Consider the following 25,247-nt stretch of genomic DNA (forward strand, 5'->3'; position numbering starts at 1 on the left):
TGGTTGTAATATACACGTAGTATCTTGAAAACGTGGTACGCATAAATAATTATTTAAAAAATATTGAATTTAGTCGAACCAACTTGTTGTTGAACCCGCCACCACATTTAAGGATCATGATCGACGTAGGATGTTTCTCTCCTTATAGCATAAAATGTTGGAAATAAACCTATTAGCAATGTAAAGAATAAATAAATTCTCTTTTCCTCTCTTTATTTTTGTAGGTCCGTTTTGCTTTATTCATTCTTATCGTATGTGAAAGACACTTTGTCTTTCATTGGTGGTGGAAAGAACTTTCTTTCTCCTTATATTGAATTGTGTATTATTGGACTAGTAAAGAGCTGGCAAAAGGGAGTGGCCTCGCACACATGAGAATTGGGCTTGCAAGACGAAACGAGTTGATTTGCCCCCGTCGCGCGAGGTATACATGAGGCCTAATTTAAATCTGATTTTACAAAATATTATTTTTGATATTTTGAGCCTATCCGGAATATGACCAAATACGTTGTTACAAGAATATGTCTAGGTACATTGACAAAATTCAAACAGTAAGCCCATGGTCGGATTAATGATTCATCAAGTCTCCCTTGACCCTATCTGGACTATATAAACTAACCTTCTTCTTCCAATAGTTTTCTTGGCAATTCTTAGTGCAACCTCCAAACTTTTTAACCACGAGTGTATATGTTTGGAAGTGACTGTGTAACCTTGGGATAAATTTATACCGTCAACCAAACACAGTATAAATTTAATCCCAAACTTAAGTCTGGATATCCCACCTCATCCCATCAAATTTGAGATTATTTTATCCCACCTTCTAGATTGGCTAAAGTAGTCCAAAAATTATAGTCCCACGACTATAATCCCGAAATAATTTACTTCGCGAACCAAACTACCCCTAAAAATATAGATATCTGTCGAGGAACAGATGTATATTTATTAGTTCCGGACTCCCAAGTGCTATCTCTGCTCTATATTAACTTTGCGAAACCCTTAATATAGTCATTTAGTAGCCTCAATCATATAAATATTTGTTTGAATTACTAGACATTTTTCACAAACTTGACTGACGGAAACTCTTATTTCCATGTTTCTGATTCGTTAGTTTAATTCTGAAGCTATTTTTTGGCAAAGAAATAAATCTTTTGAAAATTATACATCTTGAAACGTATACTCCCATAGAAGGAATGGTCAAATTGAAAAATTAATTTTTCAGATCAGTTGCGGAGTCGATAAACTATGTCTTTTAGTTAAATCATAAGAACTTATTAAATAGGATTAATTCTATAGTTAAATCATAAGAACTTATTAAATAGGATTAATTCTAACTTTCGCATGATGAAAATATGTAAAAGGTCCCGAGGCGAAAATGATCCAATTAGACATCTGGACACTGATTAACATGAGAAAGGGGAATTTTCTTCATTCCTCCCTAAACCTATCACTTTATTAACATTCCTAAAAGGAAATAAATTGTGTTGTTTTTTAAAATATTAAATATTTTAAAACAAATTTAATTTTATTAAAACGACTAATATTTTGGAGAGGAAGGAGTAATTTGTATATCAGCGTCCTTGGAAATCAATTTAATCACAATCTTATAAAATCGTACGTTGACATGGTTATAAAGTATATAAGGTTTGCTTCCATCTTCAATATGCAAAATGTTGCTGTAAGGCAATCCCAGCTAGTTCATTCATTTGAGTTGTTTCTACCATCATTTAATTAACATGACAAATAGCTTGTTAATTATATAATCCAATTGGAAGGACAAGCTTCCCTTTTGTTTCAACTTTCATGCAATAACATAGCTATATATAAACTACTTTTATAATATTTCGAGTCGATCAATCGAACTACGTTTCTTTACTGAGTCCGCACCAAAATGGCACGTTTTTGGAGCTTAAAGACAAAAATGGCATGTCCTTTTTTTTTTTTTATACCATAATGGGCATTTCGTTGGATATCCAACGAAATGGTAAAAAAATTAACTTTTCCGTCAGTTAAAAAAAAAAAATCTGTTGCATTTCGCTAGACCTGTAGCGAAATGCAAATTAAATTTTTGTTTCACATTTCACCACAATTCTAGTGAAATGGAACAGATTTTTTTACTATTATTATTTTTACTGATGTCGTTACAACACTAGCGAAAAACATACAATTTTTTTTTTGTATTTCGCTCCACGTGTAGCGAATTTTTTTTTTTTTTTCTCAGTCTCTCCACTTTACCCTAAATTTCATTTTAACTCATCACTGCGCTGCACCTTCTTCCTCCGTTCTCCATTCTTTCTCATCTTCCTTTCTCCATTCTTTCTCTTCTTCTATGAATCCATCACAAGAATACCTCAACTTTTGCTCCATAATCTTTTTCAAACTGTTTTGAGGTAATTTATTAATTTTATAACTTTTTACATATATTTTTTGATTTAGTCATTATAAATTAGTTCATATTTAATTTTTTGATTTATTTATATCTTGTACTTAGTGTAGTAGATTATAATAAAGAAAACAAAAGTGACAAGTTTAATTAATCAATAGTTGCTAATTTCAATTGTTGCTTCAGTTAAAAAAAGCTTTAAAAAAATGTTAGTAGAGTTCATTGGTCAACAAACTGCAATTAAAATACTAAAAACATCGTTGAAGCTACTGGTTAAAGAGGTATAAATTCCTATTATAAAATGTTCTTTTAGTTAGTCATTTTCATAGAACATCAGTAAAAAAAAGTAAGATCAAGAAATTGTGAGGAAAGTAAGATCGTTAAATATAACATGAAAGATATTTGTATCATTTGTTGGGTCATTTTCTATGTTCAAATTGTGACTAGTCATTGGAGATTATTTTCTCTTGATAAGCATGAAGAATTTTACTTTTCAAATTAAAAGAATAAGATCAAGAAATTGTGCGGAACTTGGACTTGTGGTTTTTGTAGATAATCATCTTGTACTAACTTGACTAATCCCCTCTCCAGTCATATGGTTTGTTTTAAATAGAAAAGCAGTAGTTATCTATAAGATGAATACTATCATGACAATTAATTATAATGTTCTTAACCAAAAGTTTAATTACATTTCGTTGACCACATATCGAACTGCAATTAATTTTTGACAGTTGTACTCTCATTACATTTTTTTTTCCTTTTCTCATGTGATTATATATCTTATAGTTTGACCTTTGTTGACTTTCCTATTGAATATATAGTAAACAATTGTGTAATTTTCTTGGTTGTCAATTATTCTAACAGCAGTGGCTTCACGTTGCAATGTTATAGGTATGGATCCCCCAAAAGTCACTATATATCCCGGTCCAGAAAACTATGATGTGTTAATACTCCAGCAGCAGCATCGATCCCAGGCTGTGTGGGATAGGAAATTGACTGGACAGGACGCGTGTTTAACTATACGTCGTGCGAATCATGTGTCATACCCTATTTTAACCTGGGTCAAAATAGTTTACAACATCCGGATAATTCCGGGGTTATTTAAAGTTAAAGAGTCGCCACCTAATTAATTACGGTGAATTAGGTCACCTAAGGTTAATTAAAGTAATTATCTAGAGTTGATTTAAAGTCTACGAAACCGAAAGATCTAGGTAAGGGTTCAACTAACCTAGAGGGAAGGTATTAGGCATCCTCTAAGTTCCATTAACAAATGGTTAACCGACCGGACTTAAATTTAATTAGGCTTAGTGTAAATGTAACTTTTTTAATATTCAGAAAATAGTTTATAAATACTGCTAAAGTCTAAAAATATAGTAAGATTATTCAAAGTAAGATTTATAAAAATTGTTAGAGTTTTGAAGAAAAGAGTATAATGATGCCGTTTAAATAATACTCACAAATATTACTAAGGTTTTTTAAAAGATGCAGTTTTGAGTAAAGCTTGTGCCAAATGTAATAATCTTACGTAAAAGGAAACTTTAGATGCCAAAATAAAACTTATGAATACTACTAAGGCTTTAGCTAAAAATGCTATTTAAAGTAAGATTTGCATAAAATATATAAGTAGAAGAAAATAGGGTTTATGCAGTGTTTAAATAAATATTTTAAAAAATATGCATATTGATTCAAAACTTGGAGAGTTATTTATAAAATATATTTGATTTTATGTTTGCGTATTAGTGATGTTTCGAAATTTCTAAGATAGTAAAAGTGACTCTTGATTCTTTTAGCTCAAAATGTGTAGTCACAATTTCGTTTTGGAATTTAATTACTATAATAAAGAATATTTTAGGTGGTATAAATAATTTTCATATAAAACAAGGGATGAAACCTATAGAAATAATTATTAGCTCTTCTTTTAAATTAACTCTCATCATATTAATCTAACCCGCTAATTTCACTAAGGTTCATTCTAGCTAAGACAAACAAACAGAATGAAATACTAGTTGCACAATACAAATTAAAGGCATAAGAAAAAATAAATCAGAAGAGTAAATGATGCTAAAATGGGCTCGGCCCACTTTAAAGACTGCTGCTGCTGTTTCTCATTATTGGGCTTTGGCCCAGTGGGGTTTGACAGATTGCCTCGGGTGGCTGATGGGGCTGACTCGAGAGAGATTTTGTTGGGCTTTGGCCCAACATCGAATGCGGAGGGTGACGAGTCCCTCGGACTCGTGTGCGAGATGGTCATGCACCAAATAAAAGAAAAGGGGGTTAGTATGCGAGATAAAAAAAAACGGGAACTAAATAAATTCTTCATAAAAATCAGCCGTATAGTTTAAAGTATGAAAATTATCAAACTAAACATATATTTGACAAAAGTTCCATAATATTCCATTTAGCATGTGAGATCTGGACGCATTCAGATTATAACCAAAAAAAACATATTCCCTTATCTTCATTTCAACAGTTTTAAAACATTGATATTATGCCACGTCTATCCATCAAAGGATCATAAATAGATCAAGAGAGTCTTATTTCATGAAATCAACTAGCCTAGCGTGTGCAGTTACATGAAAGGAAATTTAATGGTGCTTACAAGAAAGCTAATGCTTGAGCAATTGGAAAATCTAATAAACTTAATAAAGGTTAAGTAGATAATCCAAAAAAAAAAGTAGCTAAATCCGAATGTATTAACCAAGCACATCCCACATTTAATTTTAGACTAGTTTGACGAGAACTTGAAGCTATTAGAAACAACACTTTCCGAACAAGACTAGATATTTGACACATGGGAAGCTCAACATAGAACATGGCTGTAAACATAGCTGGGAGCTGATTCTTTATCCTTAAGTCAAACAAAGATGTACTAGGATACATGTAGCTATATCTAATAAAACTTCACACTAATCTCATCACAATTTGATCATGAGTTAATCACACATTGAATAAATAGAACTGAACAAGATTACGACCCAAAGTTTAAGGAAAGAATTTGAACATACAACTCAGGATCAATTTGAAGATAAAGAAAGGTTCAGGTTTTATAACTGGGAAACAACAGTCAATTATGCTGACATCTCTTCTAACAGGAGGGGATTACAGGATCCAACAACCAACAGGATCAACAAATTATACTGGACTTAGTTATCTCACGTGAAATCTTAAACACCTTACTGAACTTAAATGAGCAGAACTCACTATTTTCTGGCGAATAATACCCAAGAATATATATTTGGTTTCATAACACACGAAGAATCGAAGGAACCAACGGAGATAGTTTAAACTAAAAAAAAACAGATCAACTAGACATGTAAAAGAGACCAACTTCTAAAACATATTCGGTGCTTTAATACTAGGATAACAACGAAACTCAAACTATAAGCATATAAATATGATACATAGCTTAATGGTAAGTTTAGATCACCTAAACTCTGGTTTTAACAGAGTGTTTTAAAGAAAACATCCTAATCTCATCAGGTTAAAAGAGAAATAGATTAAAAGATTCCTAAGTTCAAGTATGAATTGCTAGTTTTGTTATTTACGTTAATATAAACTTGCCTTTAAATCCAATACCTCATTAACTCATAGCACGAACTCAAAATTCAAACATAATACAAATTGATCCCGCGTTAAGGCAGCGGCCAATAGCTAAAACATATTAATCCTTTACGAAATACATATCTTGAGCTTAATCCCGCAACACAACAGGAGCTATGGGTATCTAACAACAACGAACAGGACTAAACGTGAGGGAAGAGGTTTAGGATGTGATTCAAGTAAAGTTTGCCCTATAACAGGTTTGTCGAGACTAAGCGAAGAGTTAAAACCTATCTCAAACTGATCAGCACCAACAAGCTAATAACGTAATAAAGATATTATTACCCATAACAATCAAATTGATAATAGCAGCAAACCAGTGACGACAAACCAACAAATCACATAAATTTAATTAATTATTTCCAACTAGGCCAGCCAACGACCAAACGATTAACGAACATCTCATAAGACTAAGACGGTGAACAGAAAATAAAAGGGAGACGAATGTTACCTTTTTCGGGTGCAGCGAACAGGGACGGGTCACAAATCCACTCGGACGCGACGAAAGCAACTAAAGTTTCAACTTGGAGAATGAAAATAGAGTCATATATGGCTGTTTTTAGGCTGTGGCTGTATTTCGACGATAATTTTCAATCCCAAATCTTGTATTTTCAGAAGTTTTTCTGATTTAAAAAGAGAAAATCGGGACCCGGCTCAAAGAAAACCTCAAGACTTTATGAGAGAAAAAAATGTTCAGGTTCCCCCTTTTCGGCTATGGCTTAAGGCCATTTTATAGTAGATGAAAAACTAGGGTTTCACTCCTTTTTGGGCGGGATTTGAAATCAAACTCGTTCAAAATCAGAACGTTGGGCTTGATTCATGTGATTTGATTCGGTATTACCAAAAATGGACCGATTCTTCTGTTTCTTTGAGATTTGTTGTGTTTGAAGCGAGGAAAGGGAAGATCTTTCTCGTCCATGACAAAAGAGCAAACGTAGGTAGAGGAAAGAGAGAGAGGCGTTTCTTGTGTGGAAATGGGTAGGCAAAGCGCCATGGTTGAAAGAGTGGTCAAGATTTGCTAAAAATGGGGAAAGGGACGAGAGAGAGAGAGAAAGAGAGAGGAGTTGCGGTTGTAGAGGAGATAGAGAAAGAGATTAGGGAAAAAGAAAAAGAATTGTAAATATAGTGGCCGGGGGTCGGGTAATGTATTTTGGATCGGGTCAGTTAATGGTTGATGGGCTATCACGAATTGGACTGATCCGTTTGGGTCATTTGTTTGGGCTATGTTTGGTCCGAAAATGTGGCCCTCTTCCTCCTTCAATTAATTTATTTTTTGGGCTTCTAATTTAGCAACCAGTATATATACTATGATAATTAATGATCAATGCGTAGAAAATAAAGACTTGGTAAAGTATAATTAATTTAACGAAAATAAGCGACAACGAACCCTTTTAAAAATTGTGATAAAGTAATACTATTAATATTGGTAGTAGAATAATGAAAATGAAAGCAATGATGGTAGTAGAAATAATAGTGAAAATAAAATATTTAGATTTAATTAATTTAAAAGCCCAAGGAAATAAATTAGAATAAATGAGGGACAAAATTGGGTGTCAACAGATGCCCCTCTTCGACCGGAGACGATGTAAGAGTTTTCGGGCGAAGAAGTTGACGAAGTAGCCAATTTTGTTCCGACCAATAAATGTGAATTCGGAAGAATTTGAAAAATATGGGCGGGAGAATTGGTGGCAAATATTATAGGACAGAAGGAATTATGACCAAATCTCAAATTTTGAATAGCCTATGTATCACGGGTTTTGTGGAAATCAAACTGTATGTAGTTCGAAAGAAGCGGGTTGATACTGACGCTACGCTTTTTGCCCCAGTGTTGGATTATGGTGAGACTGGGATATAGGAAAGGCTTACAAGATTGTGAAAGGAGTTGCTTGAGTAGAGTTTTAGCGGTGGATATGAAAGAGAAATTAACCTACGTAGCACGTGTTTGTGGACGTAGGCGGAGTTGAGTTCGAGAGTAGATCCGTGACCCTTGCTTGTGAGTTTGATATTCCTCTTCAGCAAATTTGCCCCAGTTCACTGCGTAAGATAAAGTTTCACGTTGCGTTGTGTCTCTATAGATTGTACTTTCTGTCAAAGACTGAAATTCATGTCAAAATTAATAATAAAGTTGGAATTATAAAATTATAAAGAGTGTAACATGATAGTAAATATGAGTGTGAGAGTGAGGATGAAGCCGTGTGGCTTATAATGAAGCAGTGTGGCCAAAATGTCGTCTCTGGTTGTCTTCAGGGACTTGAATGAATGCGCGATGTTTATGCTGAATATCTCCAGTTGTATTTGAAGACTTTAATAATAATAAGGCCTCGGTGTCTTCTCCGGGACTCGATGATAAATGATATACGGAATTTAAAGTAAAATCGTTAAAGTAGGTAAAGTGAATGGTAAAGTAAAGTAGTAAAGTAGAGAGTAAAGTAAAAGTGTAGCCGTTCGGCTTATGCAGATGAGGCCGTGTAGCCATGCGATGTCTCCGGTTGTCTTCGGGGACTTGATGAAGATTTCCGTAAAGTCCGGGGTAAAGTTGTAAAGTGGATGATGTCTCCGGTTGTCTTCGGAGCCTTGATGATAATTCTTAATGATGATCCCTCCGGTTGTCTTCGGAGACTTAATGTTGATTCCTGCAAAATTCAGGGTAAAGTGGTTAAAGTAGGTAAAGTGAATGATAAAGTAGAGAGTAGAGTTATAGTGTAGCCGTCTGGCTTATGCATGTGAGGCTGTGTAGCCGAATGATGCCCCCGGTTGTCTTCGGAGACTTGATGATGATCCCTCCGTTGTCTTCGTGACTGTTAAGACTTGATGATGATGCCCTAGAGAGTTGTCTTCGGAGACTTAATGTTGATTCATGTGAGGCTGTGTAGCCGAATGATGCCCCCGGTTGTCTTCGGAGACTTAATGATGGTCCCTCCGGTTGTCTTCGGAGACTTAATGTTGATTCCTGCAAAGTTCAGGGTAAAGTGGTTAAAGTAGGTAAAGTGAATGATAAGAATGTAGATTCCTGTAAAATTGGTAAAATAAATGATAAAGTAGAGAGGAAAAAGTGATAGCATAGCCATTTGGCTATGATGTTGACGGTATCGTGATAAGCCAAACTAGCGACACGTAATCTTGATTTAATTCATCTTCAATCTTGGTAACCTACAAAATAGGTATAATTGTTAATAAAGTCATAAAGTTATTGTAATAAAGAATGAAAGTAGAGATAAAGTTGGAAATAAAGCCGTTTGGCTTTTAAGGCGAGGCTTCTCGGCCATGATTGATGGACTTGACTGTTGATCTCGCGATTTTAGATTCCTGCACTCAAAGAAAAATTCTTAGTTTGGGAGGGGAAGTTGATTCGTGTTGACTCGAAGCTTGACGTTGTTGGCACTCCATTCGTCTTGTTTGTTTGGATCTTGTGATCTCCGTTCAAACCTCGATAGATGAACAGTAGTGAAACAATTGAAAGAAAGTATTTCATTTGTAAGTATATGTATGTATAAGGAAATGTAATTATATGTATATAAGTTGTGAAATATATATATGTAAATGTATGTGTATAAGTTGTAAAATATTTCTGCCAACCTCAGATTGTGACACAATTGAAAAATCATTTGTCTATAATAATTTCTGTCTGGTAGCCTTAATCTTGTCGATGTCTAACTCTGTTCTTGTCTAATCTTCCAAAATATGCCCCAGTTTTGGCTCAGAAGGGTGTACTAAACTTATGTTGTGGTGTGACCGAACCTTATATAGGTTGCCTACGTATCCTGCCAAAGGAATCAGGTCAGAACGTAGTTCGTAGGGTACCTAAAATGGTTTGAAATTGTCTAATAAAGGGACCGAACCCGATGTGGATTGCCTACGTATTCCACCAAGGGAATCAGGTCGGCGTAGTTCTGTTACGTAAAATGGCTAAAGGTTTGTTGGCTTTCTACCTAAATATGTTTGACCTGTATGTTGATAGTCTACGAATCCCGCCGAGGGAATCAGGCTAAGCGTAATTCTCCTTGTATAAGGATTTTGGATTTTCTGTTATAATGCAACCGAACCCTATGTGGGCTGCCTACGTATCCCACCACGGGAATCAGGTCAGCGTAGTTCGTATAGTGTATTAAGGAAAGGTTGCAAACTAGGTTGTCTAACCTAATGTCGTACTTTGATTTCTTCTAGCTTCTAGCCTTGAGGTTTATGACATCACCTATCGGCTATTTCGTTTTTTTTTTTTTTTCAAATGGAATCTTGTCTTGTCCTCTAATTTCTTTGTTACTCTCTTAGGGTGTATGTTGTCTATTTGTTTATGTCACAGTCATAGAGTTGGCAGATTTGATAAATAAAGTAGAAAATAATAATAGATGATTAAGGAAAATCAGAAATGCATTCATAGTTTTGCAATTTAAGCCTTCAAAAGATGAAGCGAAACAACAAAAGTTTTAGGGCACAATTTAAGCCTCAATTTTTAAAAAAAAGTTCACTACATGTTCAAATCTACCAAGACTCCCGGCGAACCAAGGACGGAGTACAAGTCCACTTCTTCAGAGTCTCTCCTGGTTCGGCACCCGGATGGTCGGTGTCTCGGTGTTGTGAGTAGTTGTAGCAACAATCTTCACTGGTGCAACAAAGTTGGAGACATGCCCCTCTCCATCTTTCCAATTGGCGCAATGGCCTCTTTCAAATTCTTGACTTCTTCGATAGTTATCATGTTCACGTTGGCGTTTTCGTGAGTAGGCGAAGGGATTGTTGTTCACATTGGGCCGAGCTCTAGTGAGCTGGATTGCTCCTTCCTTAATCAAGGCTTCAATTTTGTTTTTGAGCCCATAGCAATCTTCAGTGTCGTGCTCTACAACTCCAGAATGGTATGCACAGCGCTTGGAACCATCAAACCATTTTGGAATAGGATCGGGAATCTTCCCTCCATAGGTTGTACCACACCTGCCGCTTTCAGTCTTTCAAATAATTGAGCTAAAGGTTTAGCGAACCGAGTGTAATTTCGGGTATTTTTGATGTTCGGGTTTGGACGGGCTTTATGTGTGGTATGTGGTCGATTTTGGTAGGTGGGAGCTTGAACAGGTTGGTATGGACGTGGGTTTTGATAGTGAGGTGCTCGGGATTGGTAGTAATTAGCTTAGGTATTGTAGGCAGGGTAAGGAGTTAGTGGAGCTTGGTAGAGTTCAGTGTAGTGGTAAGGGTAGAAGGGTTGTTGTGGATAGTTATGGTATGTAATGGCTCGGTTTGGTGGGTTCAGAGGAGTAGTTGTAGGTGGTGGATTAGTGTTGGTGGGTAGAGGAATGTAAGGCGTATGACATAGTGATTGATTTGGTGAGTTGACAGGCGGTGGATTTGCAAGGGTGATTGAAGGAAAGTTGTTGTTGGTAGATGCGTTATTTCGGGGAGGAAAATATTCTGGAACTGGAAAATGATGCGGGTTTGGTGCGACGTTCATAGGTTCAGGAGGTGGACTTTGGAGTGTAACGGATAAGTTGGTCATGTTTTTAACCCGATTTAGTTCTCCGCGTAGATCCTCGATCTCTTGAGTCAGGCGGGCGATATGTTCATCTGTTGAATGGTAGTGCTATGTTCGGAAGTCCCAAGGGGATCACTAGAGACCACGATGTTTTCTGAATCAGTTGAAATAGACGCGGCCGGATCAGACATAGTAATTTCCTTTCCTTGAACCATCCAATTGCGTTGAGGTAACGAAGACGTCTTTGACCTTGTAAGGTAAGGATGGTCAGCCATCTCGAGTGTCAACACGAATCAACTTTTGGGAATAAAAATAAGGAAACATAAACAATGCAAATGATATTAGTTTTGTGATCACATAAAATCAAGCAAGTTATGTAGCAAATAAGTCTCCAAATAAAGTCAAACAAGTTGTCACACAAATATATCAAACAATAACGCGTCCTAATTATGCATGTGACCTCTTTGTGCCAGAGGTAGGCCTAACGTTTGTTTGAAGGGTAAAGTGTGCCATAATACGTCATTCCATTACTTTTGATTAATTAAACAAATTCTATTTCCCAAAATAAAGTACAAAATGTTAATATTTATTACATATTAAATGAATACAACATAAAGTTTTCCTAATCTAAATAAAGTAAATGCAATTTCCTATATCTAAACGTAAAGCTCCATTTTGTGGCGTCCTTGATCTCCGTCACTTGTTGTACTCCAACGCAAATCCATACCTGCCATAAGAATGTTAGTTGATCCCTCCCTCCTAAAGTTTAATTAATTTAAAGCGAATAGTCAATATTTAGGCACAGTTATCCTTCAAACATGCACATAAAGTATGATTAGTGTCACTTGGGGTCGTGAACCCACTCGGACGTTTGGGTAAAGTCATCTAATGGATTTAATACACCAAGGGTATTAAACCTCCTAGGTCATGAAATGTTGCTCCTAATAACGGGTATTGGTTTAGCTCTATCCTAGGCTGACTAAGAGTTGGCTGCCTATGACACAAGGTTCCCCCAAGCGGACAACTTGGGAATGGAAAGTCCATGGCTGTCGACTGCACCGCCGATCGACTAAATCCATAAGATCAATCCGACTAAAAAGGTTTTTAGTAGTGCACGGCCGCGAACCGCGAAACCGTTTTAAGTGTGTGAATTTGTGTGAATTTTCCAGGACTGGAGGAAGATGATACGGAATGACAGTTTATCAAAACAGTAACAATTAAATAGTTTATATCAAACAAACAATTAATAGCACGCAAAAACAGTCAATAATAATTAAAATAAGCACACAAAGCCTAATTAAAACTAAGTCTGTTATGGTTAGAACCTAGATAAGTTAGAACCTATCATTTGTCATACCCTATTTTAACCTCCGGGTCAAAATAGTTTAAAAATATTTAAAGTTAAAAGCCACCTAATTATTTATGGTGAATTCACCTAAGTTAATTAAAGATTATAAATTTTAAAGTCTACGAAACCAAAGATCTTGGAGGGTTCAACTAACCTAGAGGGAAGGTATTAGGCATCCTCTAAGTTCCATTAATAATGGTTGACCGGACTTAAATTTGCTTAGTTAATGTAACTTTTTTAAATAATACTCATAAAAAAATATTAGTTTTATAAGATTTATAAAAAAGTTTTTTTAAAATAATGTTATTTAAAAATACTTGTAAATAAATGTAATAAAAAGATATTTAAGTAAAGTTTAGTGCCAAATGTAAAAGGAAACTTTAGATGTCAAAATAAAACTTATGAATACTACTAAGGCTTTAGCTAAAAATGCTATTTAAAGTAAGATTTGCATAAAATATATAAGTAGAAGAAAATAGGGTTTATTTTTGTTTAAATAAATATTTTAAAAATATGCATATTGATTCAAAACTTGGAGAGTTATTTATAAAATATATTTGATTTTATGTTTGCGTATTAGTGATGTTTCGAAATTTCTAAGATAGTAAAAGTGACTCTTGATTCTTTTAGCTCAAAATGTGTAGTCATGCTGTTTTGGAATTTAATTACTATAATAAAGAATATTTTAGGTGCTATAAATAATTTTCATATAAAACAAGGGATGAAACCTATAGAAATAATTATTAGCTCTTCTTTTAAATTAACTCTCATCATATTAATCTAACCCGCTAATTTCACTAAGGTTCATTCTAGCTAAGACAAACAAACAGAATGAAATACTAGTTGCACAATACAAATTAAAGGCATAAGAAAAAATAAATCAGAAGAGTAAATGATGCTAAAATGGGCTCGGCCCACTTTAAAGACTGCTGCTGCTGTTTCTCATTATTGGGCTTTGGCCCAGTGGGGTTTGACAGATTGCCTCGGGTGGCTGATGGGCCGACTCGAGAGAGATTTTGTTGGGCTTTGGCCCAACATCGAATGCGGAGGGTGACGAGTCCCTCGGACTCGTGTGCGAGATGGTCATGCACCAAATAAAAGAAAAGGGGGTTAGTATGCGAGATAAAAAAAAAAACGGGAACTAAATAAATTCTTCATAAAAATCAGCCGTATAGTTTAAAGTATGAAAATTATCAAACTAAACATATATTTGACAAAAGTTCCATAATATTCCATTTAGCATGTGAGATCTGGACGCATTCAGATTATAACAAAAAAAAAACATATTCCCTTATCTTCATTTCAACAGTTTTAAAACATTGATATTATGCCACGTCTATCCATCAAAGGATCATAAATAGATCAAGAGAGTCTTATTTCATGAAATCAACTAGCCTAGCGTGTGCAGTTACATGAAAGGAAATTTAATGGTGCTTACAAGAAAGCTAATGCTTGAGCAATTGGAAAATCTAATAAACTTAATAAAGGTTAAGTAGATAATCCAAAAAAAAAGTAGCTAAATCCGAATGTATTAACCAAGCACATCCCACATTTAATTTTAGACTAGTTTGACGAGAACTTGAAGCTATTAGAAACAACACTTTCCGAACAAGACTAGATATTTGACACATGGGAAGCTCAACATAGAACATGGCTGTAAACATAGCCGGAGCTGATTCTTTATCCTTAAGTCAAACAAAGATGTACTAGGATACATGTAGCTATATCTAATAAAACTTCACACTAATCTCATCACAATTTGATCATGAGTTAATCACACATTGAATAAATAGAACTGAACAAGATTACGACCCAAAGTTTAAGGAAAGAATTTGAACATACAACTCAGGATCAATTTGAAGATAAAGAAAGGTTCAGGTTTTATAACTGGGAAACAACAGTCAATTATGCTGACATCTCTTCTAACAGGAGGGGATTACAGGATCCAACAACTAATAGGATCAACAAATTATACTGGACTTAGTTATCTCACGTGAAATCTTAAACACCTTACTGAACTTAAATGAGCAGAACTCACTATTTTCTGGCGAATAATACCCAAGAATATATATTTGGTTTCATAACACAGTAACTGAAGGAACCACTGGAGATAGTTTAAACTAAAAAAAAAACAGATCAACTAGACATGTAAAAGAGACCAACTTCTAAAACATATTCGGTGCTTTAATACTAGGATAACAACTGAAACTCAAACTATAAGCATATAAATATGATACATAGCTTAATGGTAAGTTTAGATCACCTAAACTCTGGTTTTAACAGAGTGTTTTAAAGAAAACATCCTAATCTCATCAGGTTAAAAGAGAAATAGATTAAAAGATTCCTAAGTTCAAGTATGAATTGCTAGTTTTGTTATTTACGTTAATATAAACTTGCCTTTAAATCCAATACCTCATTAACTCATAGCACGAACTCAAAATTCAAACATAATACAAATTGATCGCGCGTTAAGGCAGCGGCCAATAGCTAAAACATATTAATCCTTTACGAAATACATATCTTTAGCTTAATCCCGCAACACAACAGGAGCTATGGGTATCTAACAACAACGAACAGGACTAAACGTGAGGGAAGAGGTTTAGGATGTGATTCAAGTGAAGTTTGCCCTATAACAGGTTTGTCGAGACTAAGCGAAGAGTTAAAACCTATCTCAAACTGATCAGCACCAACAAGCTAATAACGTAATAAAGATATTATTACCCATAACAATCAAATTGATAATAGCAGCAAACCAGTGACGACAAACCAACTAATCACATAAATTTAATTAATTATTTCCAACTAGGCCAGCCAACGACCAAACGATTAACGAACATCTCATAAGCCTAAGACGGTGAACAGAAAATAAAAGGGAGACGAATGTTACCTTTTTCGGGTGCAGCGAACAGGGACGGGTCACAAATCCACTCGGACGCGACGAAAGCAACTAAAGTTTCAACTTGGAGAATGAAAATAGAGTCATATATGGCTGTTTTTAGGCTGTGGCTGTATTTCGACGATAATTTTCAATCCCAAATCTTGTATTTTCAGAAGTGTTTCTGATTTAAAAAGAGAAAATCGGGACCCGGCTCAAAGAAACCTCAAGACTTTATGAGAGAAAAAAATGTTCAGGTTCCCCCTTTTCGGCTATGGCTTAAGGCCATTTTATAGTAGATGAAAAACTAGGGTTTCACTCCTTTTTGTGCGGGATTTGAAATCAAACTCGTTCAAAATTAGAACGTTGGGCTTGATTCATGTGATTTGATTCGGTATTACCAAAAATGGACCGATTCTTCTGTTTCTTTGAGATTTGTTGTGTTTGAAGCGAGGAAAGGGAAGATCTTTCTCTGTCCATGACAGAGCAAACGTAGGTAGAGCAGAGAGAGGGCATTTCTTGTGTGGAAATGGGTAGGCAAAACTGCCATGGTTGAAAGAGTGGTCAAGATTTGCTAAAAATGGGGAAAGGGACGAGAGAGATGAGAGAAGAGAGAGGAGCTGCGGTTGAAGAGGAGATAGAGAAAGAGATTAGGGAAAAAGAAAAAGAATTGTGGGCTGGCCGGGTCGGGTAATGTATGGGCTGGATCGGGTCAGTTAATGGTTGATGGGCTGTCACGAATTGGACTGATCCGTTTGGGTCATTTGTTTGGGCTATGTTTGGTCCGAAAATGTGGCCCTCTTCCTCCTTCAATTAATTTATTTTTTGGGCTTCTAATTTAGCAACCAGTATATATACTATGATAATTAATGATCAATGCGTAGAAAATAAAGACTTGGTAAAGTATAATTATTTAACGAAAATAAGCGACAATGAACCCTTTTAAAAATTGTGATAAAGTAATACTATTAATATTGGTAGTAGAACAATGAAAATGAAAGCAATGATGGTAGTAGAAATAATAGTGAAAATAAAATATTTAGATTTAATTAATTTAAAAGCCCAAGGAAATAAACTGAAATAAATGAGGGACAAAATTGGGTGTCAACAGTCATAACAAGAATCGTTGCCCCAATCGTACTCAGTAGTTGTTGTTGCTTGTTTCCTATTATGTTTTTTCATGAGTTCTATGTTGTTGTTATCTTATGTAATCTTCAACAATATGCTGTTGTCCTTATTTTAAAATATAAACGGTTCGTATTGTGGAGTTTAATTGTGTCTTTAATTTAACACTTATTGTTTGATGAAACTTACACAATGCTTTATTGAATAAACATAAAATTACATTATAATTGAAAATTAAAACACATAACACATAGTTGGTCTAAGGGCATTCGTTAGGCATGTCATCATCTAATTTGTAAAGTTCGTGTGCTAAAACACTTGGTCTTTCATGTTCTGTGCGTGCGATTTGTTGCTGCAGCTTGTTCTTCAGCGAGCTTAAGGATATAGTACCTACAACGTCTCACTAACATCCTATTATTCTCCTTTCGAATTTGTTTCACAACTACCTCATATTCTACTATATCTCTGCGCTCCATCCACACAGAGAATCGATGTGGCTTGGGTGCCCCCAGTTCCTCAAGCTCATGAATGAGCCTATTTGACTCATGGTACCTATGATCCCATTCACGTCGTAATCCGCAGTAGTACTCACATGGATCTAATTTTTTTCATCATCCGAAAATCATCTTCTAGTTTGTCAAGCATGTGTGGGTTGTACATGTCCATCTCAAAATCATATGGATCCCATGTTCCAACGTCGCTGTTGGGTGACTCTGAATTTGAGCTATCATTCCTGTTTTCCGGGAATGCCCAAGCAACGGGTGAGGAAGAGCTTCCAGGAGTGTTCTCTTTATTCTTCGACATTTTTTGGATAGTAAATAGATTGTAAACGCTCACCTGAGGATAACAATGGCTGGTTAGAATACTTTATAATGTAAATTTTTTATATGTAAAATCAAAAATTGAAGTAATCCAAGTCCTATTTCTAGATTTTCGTCATGGACTTGTCAAATAAAAAATCTACTTCCATACTTTGCAAACTGTAACACCCAAAAATTCAAGAAACGGATTTTTTTTTTTTTTAACAGGGACTAGTCAAATCCAATTTTTTTTAAAGAATCTTTTCAGAAGCTTTCTTGTACTCATCTTTTCCAAGCTTTTATATTTCGTTGCATAATTTGCAAAATGCAAAACTAAAAAAATTGGCTTGGAAACGGATTCTTTTGTTTTACAGGGACAAGTCAAATCAATTTTAATTTAAGAATCTTTTCAGAAGCTTTCTTTTACTTATCTTTTCCAAGCTTTTACATTTCGTTGCATAATTTGCGAAATGCAAAATTTAAAAAATTGGCTCTTGATTGTAAACGCTCACCCGAAGATAACAATGACCGGTTAGAATACTTTGTAATGTAAATTTTTTATATTTCGTTGCATATGCAACGAAATGTAAAATAAAAAATTGAAGTAATTCAAGTCCTATTTCTAGCTTTTCGTTATGGACTTGTCAAATCAAAAATGTACTTCCATATTTTGCAAACTGTAACACCCAAAAATTGACTTGGAAACAGATTCCTTTTTTTTTTTTTTTATAGGGACAAGTCAAATCTAATTTTTTTTTGAAGAATCTTGTCAGAAGCTTTCTTGTACTTATCTTTTCCAAGCTTTTATATTTCGTTGCATAATTTGGGAAATGCAAAACTAAAAAAATTGGCTTAGAAACGGATTCCTTTTTTTTTTTTTTTTTTTACAGGGACAAGTCAAATCAATTTTAATTGAAGAATCTTTTCAGAAGCTTTCTTTTACTTATCTTTTCCAAGCTTTTACATTTCGTTGCGTAATTTGCGAAATGCAAAACTAAAAAAATTGGCTCTTGCTTGTAAATGCTCACCCGAAGATAACAATGACCGGTTAGAATACTTTGTAACATAAATTTTTTATATTTCGTTGCATATGCAACGAAATGTAAAATAAAAAATTCAAGTAATCCAAGTCCTATTTCTAGCTTTTCCTGATGGACTTGTCAAATAAAAAATGTACTTCCATATTCTGCAAACTATAACACCCAAAAATTGAAGAAACGGATTCCTTTTTTTTTAACAGGGACAAGTCAAATCCAAATTTTTTTTGAAGAATCTTTTCAGAAGCTTTCTTGTAATTATCTTTTCCAAGGTTTTATATTTCGTTGCATAATTTATGAAATGCAAAACTAAAAAAATTGGCTTGAAAACAGTTTCCTTTTTTTTTATTTTTTACAGGGACAAATCAAATCCAATTTTTTTAGTTTTGCATTTCGCAAATTATGCAACGAAATGTAAAAGCTTGGAAAAGATAAGTACAAGAAAGCTTCTGAAAAGATTCTTAAAAAAAAATTGAATTTGACTTCTCCCTGTAAAAAAAAAAAAAAAAAAGGAATCCGTTTCCAAGCCAATTTTTGAGTGTTACAGTTTGCAAATATGGAAGTATATTTTTTATTTGACAAGTGCATGATGAAAAGCTAGAAATAGGACTTGGATTACTTCAATTTTTGACATTTCGTTGCATTTCAAAAATAGAGGTATCCAATTCTTTTTTGAAAGAATTAATATTTTCTTAAATTACATTCATCCATCTATAAATAATCGGACCAAAAAATATAAACTTTCAACCAATATTCATCGTATTCAATTATCTATATCTCAAACTAACTAACTTCATTAATGTCAAAAAAACCTTTTTTCAGCGGATGGTTTAAAAAAAAAACATAAAGGAGAGGGGAGTTCAAGAAACCCCGATGGGAGGGTCGGAAAAATAAATTTAATTACACCATATCTAGGGAAAAAAAATTATGTTTGGTTGTTATACTAGCTTGCATTCACAAAATTATTATGGTGTCCTTTGCCCCCTGAAAAACGAACCGATAAATATCATCCAACCACTGGGAGACGCCGGACATATCATTGAAGGCGATGTTCATGACTACAAGCCTCCCAGCGTAGGCGTATGGGGGGAAAAGCTCCAGTGGGTGGAGCTATACTCCAAGCGGTGCGACTACGAGGTGTTATGTCGTTGGCACGGTCTTCCGGTGGTCCAAGCATTATCAGCCACCTACCAAACGAATTATCTAAAAGACGAAGCGTCGGTTATTTTGGCATTGCACAAAGACATATTGGAGTTGGAAAAAACTTTAGCCCTCCATCATGCTCTTGAAGACCTTAATTTTGGAGGGACCGAGGAAGAATGTTGGCAAGTGTTGGAAAATGAGAAACTACATCGTGATAACTCTTACCCAATCTATCCTGACATGCCGGAGTGGAACGACCAAGAAAAATATTTACTAGGAAGTGTCAATTGGGGGATACCCTGGTGCTGCAAAAGCTTGACGAAGGAAATTTTATTTGGTAGCGATGAAATGAGAGAACGCTGTGAACTGTACGGCTTGGACTACGACGCTCTCGGATGGGAGGGGGGAAATCGCTCACCCGGCAATGAAGATGGATGAGATGGAGAGGAAGATGAAGATGAAGATGAATACGATAGCATTAATGTCATTCCTGACACTGAAGAAGATTAGAATACTTAGATTAATAAGATATCGTTTATATTTTTAATGTAGTCGGATTTGTGTACTTGAAATTCAAATTGAAATAACATTGAAAAATGAAAAAGGTACAAATACAACACTTAACTAGCCGACATAACAACAGAAAATGCTTATGGAAAATCATCTTCATCAGACATTTCGCAGTCCGAGTTCCAATCAAGTGTAACATATAACCCCATTCTGTGTCCCTCCAAACGCAACCATCGCAAACGCATCCTATTAATTTCATCGTGAATGCGGTTCAAAGCAAGATTCAGTTCTTGGGGTGATGTGAGCGGCATGCCTATTGCACGGCGTTTTGGACGATGTAGGCCACGACTTCTTAAATCGGTCTCAATATTATGAGCTTCATCCAGACGGTAGTTCCATTCTCTCCTCATCTTGCCAATGTATTATCTATTGTACCGCTCACTCGGATTAAGCGAGTACTCAGATTCACGTTCCAAGACCCATTGACTCAAAAATGTCACCTGGGTGATATGTCATTGGGCCGCGTTGCCAGAAGAATGGATTCCACGATGACATTTTGAAAGAGTTTGTTTTAGCGTGGTGAAATGAATGAGGTATTATGAAAGACTATTTATAGAAAAATACAGGGTGCAGAAAGGTCTAAACCACACATGCAATTTTAATAGTTATTAAAAAAAACATTTCGCTGGTTGCCATCAATTATTAATAATTAAACTAACTACTTCGCTTAAGAAAATTTAAAATCAATGCATTAAGTAAATTAAAACATAATAATTCATATAGAAGTCTAATTAGTCAGAAATACACAATAATTCATATTGACGGAATGTATGTCGTTACTATATATTAAATGTAAAAAAAAAAAATATAGTTATTAAAAAAACATTTCGCTGGTTGCCATCAATTATTAATAATTAAACTAACTACTTCGCTTAAGAAAATTAAAAATCAATGCATTAAGTAAATTAAAACATAATAATTCATATAGAAGTCTAATTAGTCAGAAATACACAATAATTCATATTGAAGGGATGTATGTCGTTACTATATATTAAATGTAATTTTTTTTTTTATAGTTATTAAAAAAACATTTCGTTGGTTGCCATCAATTATTAATTAAACTAACTACTTCGCTTAAGAAAATTAAAAATCAATGCATTAAGTAAATTAAAACATAATAATTCATATAGAAGTCTAATTATTCAGAAATACACAATAATTCATGTTGAAGGAATGTATGTCGTTACTATATATTAAATGTAAAAAACAAATTATAGTTATTAAAAAAACATTTCGCTGGTTGCCATCAATTATTAATAATTAAACTAACTACTTCGCGTAAGAAAATTAAAAATCAATGCATTAAGTAAATTAAAATATAATAATTCATATAGAAGTCTAAATAGTCATAAATACAAAATAAATTTTCAAAATAAGTTGTTAAAGCTCCTCATGCATCCCTACGTGTGCATCCTTTCCTCCAACCAGTGCCGCATTGTGTTGGCTGGCAATCCCTACGAGATCTGCGCGGGGGAACCCCCTCATGCATCGCTACCGTAGCCTATAAATATCATACAAAATAAAAATTACTTTTCAATGCGACACTTATATATACATAAAAAATTAAATTCAAAACAAACCTGTGCCTCTAAGTCCCGAACATCTGGCGTAGGTGCTAATGCATCTTTAAAACTGAGCCTCCTTCCATCACAGGGAAAATTAACTAGAGGTCGGGATGAGGTGCTAGTCTGAGGAACGTGGAAAAAGAGGTTCGCCAAAGCCTCTTGGCTCCAAGGTTGTGGGGAATTGCTAAATGGGGTGAAACCTTTTAATGTTGATGTTGCTTGTGGAGTGACCATATTAGACGAGTTATATGGAGCCTCAGACGGAATCGTAGATGGGCCAGATATATCCATGGTCGGATAGTGGGAGCTATGTATATCCATAGATGAGTGACATGGAGCTTCTGGAGCAGATGGTCACAGACGGGGCCGTGTAAAAATCCATCGACGGATAATATGGGCTAGGTAAATTCGTATGTGGGTGATGTGGACTAGATGGGTGATATGGGCTGGGTAAATTCGTAGGTGGGTGATGTGGACTAGATGGGTGATATGGGCTGGGTAAATTCGTAGGTAGGTGATATGGAATAGATACATCCGTACCTGAATGATACGGAGCAGTCATAGATGGGCCGAAAAAATCAATCGAATGGTCCGTACCTAGGTCTGGCTCTAGATCATCAACATGATCGTCATCAACAAGCTGGTGCGCCACATGACCTCGACCCCGTGGGTTACTAGCACCAAGTACATTTGCACGTTGCCGACGTCCAGTTGGCAACTTAGGCGGTGCCATATAATCTGCTGATGGTATATAATTGGGATCAAATGTCAACCTCGTCCCCATTGCAGCAAAGATTCGCAGACTCAACGACATGTTAATAAACCTCTGCATCAATGCATTCATATCTTGAGAATCTGAAGGCCACTGTGACGGATCTTCCTGAGTACTGTAAGCCAAATATCTAACTCCATGAATTCCACGAGCCTACAAAAAAATATATAACAAACAGTGACGTAAGAAAGCCATTGATTGGCAAAAAGAAATTAATGTGTATCATATATGTACAGTTATTAATATTACTAAAATATTTAATACATATGATACACATGTATTTGTATGTAAATCGGTTCCAAATCCTTTATATGATGATTTAGTTAGAAAAAATAATTAAATTACTTTCATATTCATGGTCAATGTTTATTCATTTTGAAAGGAAAAAAAATTGTGTCAACTAATAGCCAACAATACTTTTAAAAACTTAATTAGTTTTAACTATCTATAGTAATATCATACATTCTTTTGCTAAATAACGAAGGATAAAAAGTATAAAAATTGAAGCACGTAGGTTAAGAGAATCATGGTAAATTTGCTTGAATAATGGCATTGAATGAGATTTGTAGTAAGTCAAATTCTTAGACTATAAGTCAAGATATATTAATTAGTACTAGCATTGATTTTGTTTCTACTCAAATGTTGGAAAACTATATATTACATCATTAACTGTCTATTTAACTTGACATGCACCAAAAGTTACGTACCAGTGCTTCGTGCCTCCCTGCGAGGTGTTGGTATCCCCTATCCACGGTATGTTCTGGATTTCCTGTGAAAGTGCAGGAGTGCCTCCGGTACCATTTAAAATATTCGGAATTCGATCCGGGCGCTACAATAGTACGATTAGCTTCAACTGTTATGTCCCGACGATGTTCCCACAAATATTCAGTTCTCTGAAAATTACCCAGAATCTCCAAACTTATCTTAAATCGCTTGTCCAGTTCAAAATGAAATGGTTTATGTGGTGGGAATGGTCCCGGAACAGGCTGCTCCATACCAAATTGTCTGAGGACCCGACCCGCCATGTGCCACTCTCGGTAGATCCCACAAATGAGTGGCACCTGCGCCCTCCAAATGTCTTGACCACGTCGGCACCACTCCGGAAGTCCATTATTGATGGCCTCTGTATAAGGCTCCCACACAAACTATGATAGCAAAAATATTATACAGTCATTTATAATTTATAATACAAATTATACATTTTCCCATTACAACAAACATCCATTATGCATTTTCACAAAATAAGGGTAGTTAAGTAAAGATTAGAACATTCAAGCAATTTCCTTCCTTCTGACGACACAAAACTTCATCATTTCCAAACCATGCAAATGAAGAAGCAAAAATTACTCAATAGTAGAAAGAGTACCATGATCAAATCCTTGCTAGGAGCACTTCTTTTTTATTCAGTTCCAAAGCATAATAAGAACATGCTAACTTGAAAATTCCATAATGGATTTTGATTGAAATAAAAACAAAATAATATGGTTTAGTAACCTTCTAGCCATTAAAACAAACCTAGACAAAATACTAATTGTGCTAAAAGAAGAAAATCTCATAAAAATATCACAACCAGTAGTAAGTTGTAGCAATTAGCTATACTAGGTAGTGTTATAGTATAACAAATTAAAACAAAATCAACCCATTTGTTAATAGTTTTCTTGAACAAAATGTACAAAAACTCTATTGTTGTTATATTTTTCACATTTCTTATAAAATTACATCTTCAAAAAATTTTCAAAAAAGAAAAATACCTGATCATCAGTTAGGTTGTCTAAAACATCCCTACAAAATACTAGCATAGCTCGTGCCTCGCTTTCACGAACTCCATAATGAGTCCACTTCTGCGCAAATACCATATCTCGTTCGTTTACTCTTAGAGGACGAAGTAATGGCTGCATCGGGATAATTCGCTCCTAAGCCCAAACCTGTATAAGTAAATTTAAATATATAAATATTTTTTCAATTAAATAAGACGGGTAATGAAAATAGAGCAATATAATATTGAAATTCACGTACCTGTAACAAAGCAATAAATCCTCAAACATCATGGCTATTACACATCGAAACACGACATAGAGAATTGTACAAGTATGATAATGTCGCTGCTCCCCAAGCTTTCCCGCCCATTGCATCAAAGTCTTTTATGTCATGCAAAAAGTCTAAACTAAGCAATGAATCAGTATTATTAGGGAATATCGTGCCACCAATCAGCCAAAGCAAGTACAACCTGACCCTCTTTTGCACCACAAACTCATCGGTGTGTTCATCAATAATATCATTCATGGAAATCAAGGTTTCCAAATGGTTAGATAATTTTGTTATTTTCAACAAGCTACTACCTTTAATTGCTTCTGCTTCGGGCAACCAACCAATAATCTCGTACATCAATTGCTGCCACCTTAATTTAGTTATTTTTCTAACATCACTCTGCACCAATGGGTGGCCATCCACGGGAATGTCATATAAGACCTCGACATCCTGCAATGTGATGGTACATTCGCTAGTCCACATATGAGATGTATGCGTCTCTGGACGCCATCTCTCAATAAGTGCAGCGATGATTCCTTCATCATATTGCAT

The 25,247-nt window shown here is 35.0% G+C and overlaps 1 protein-coding gene across 1 annotated transcript; it reads right to left on the reverse strand.

Moving 5' to 3' along the window:
- Positions 1-24,704: 24,704 nt before the first annotated feature.
- Positions 24,705-25,247, reverse strand: LOC132041428 (protein MAIN-LIKE 2-like). The gene has a single exon (XM_059432143.1). It carries the CDS (start codon positions 25,245-25,247, stop codon positions 24,705-24,707), a length of 543 nt encoding a protein of 180 aa, XP_059288126.1.

The sequence above is a fragment of the Lycium ferocissimum genome, unplaced genomic scaffold (assembly GCF_029784015.1).
Source record: "Lycium ferocissimum isolate CSIRO_LF1 unplaced genomic scaffold, AGI_CSIRO_Lferr_CH_V1 ctg1020, whole genome shotgun sequence".
Taxonomy (NCBI): Eukaryota; Viridiplantae; Streptophyta; class Magnoliopsida; order Solanales; family Solanaceae; genus Lycium; species Lycium ferocissimum.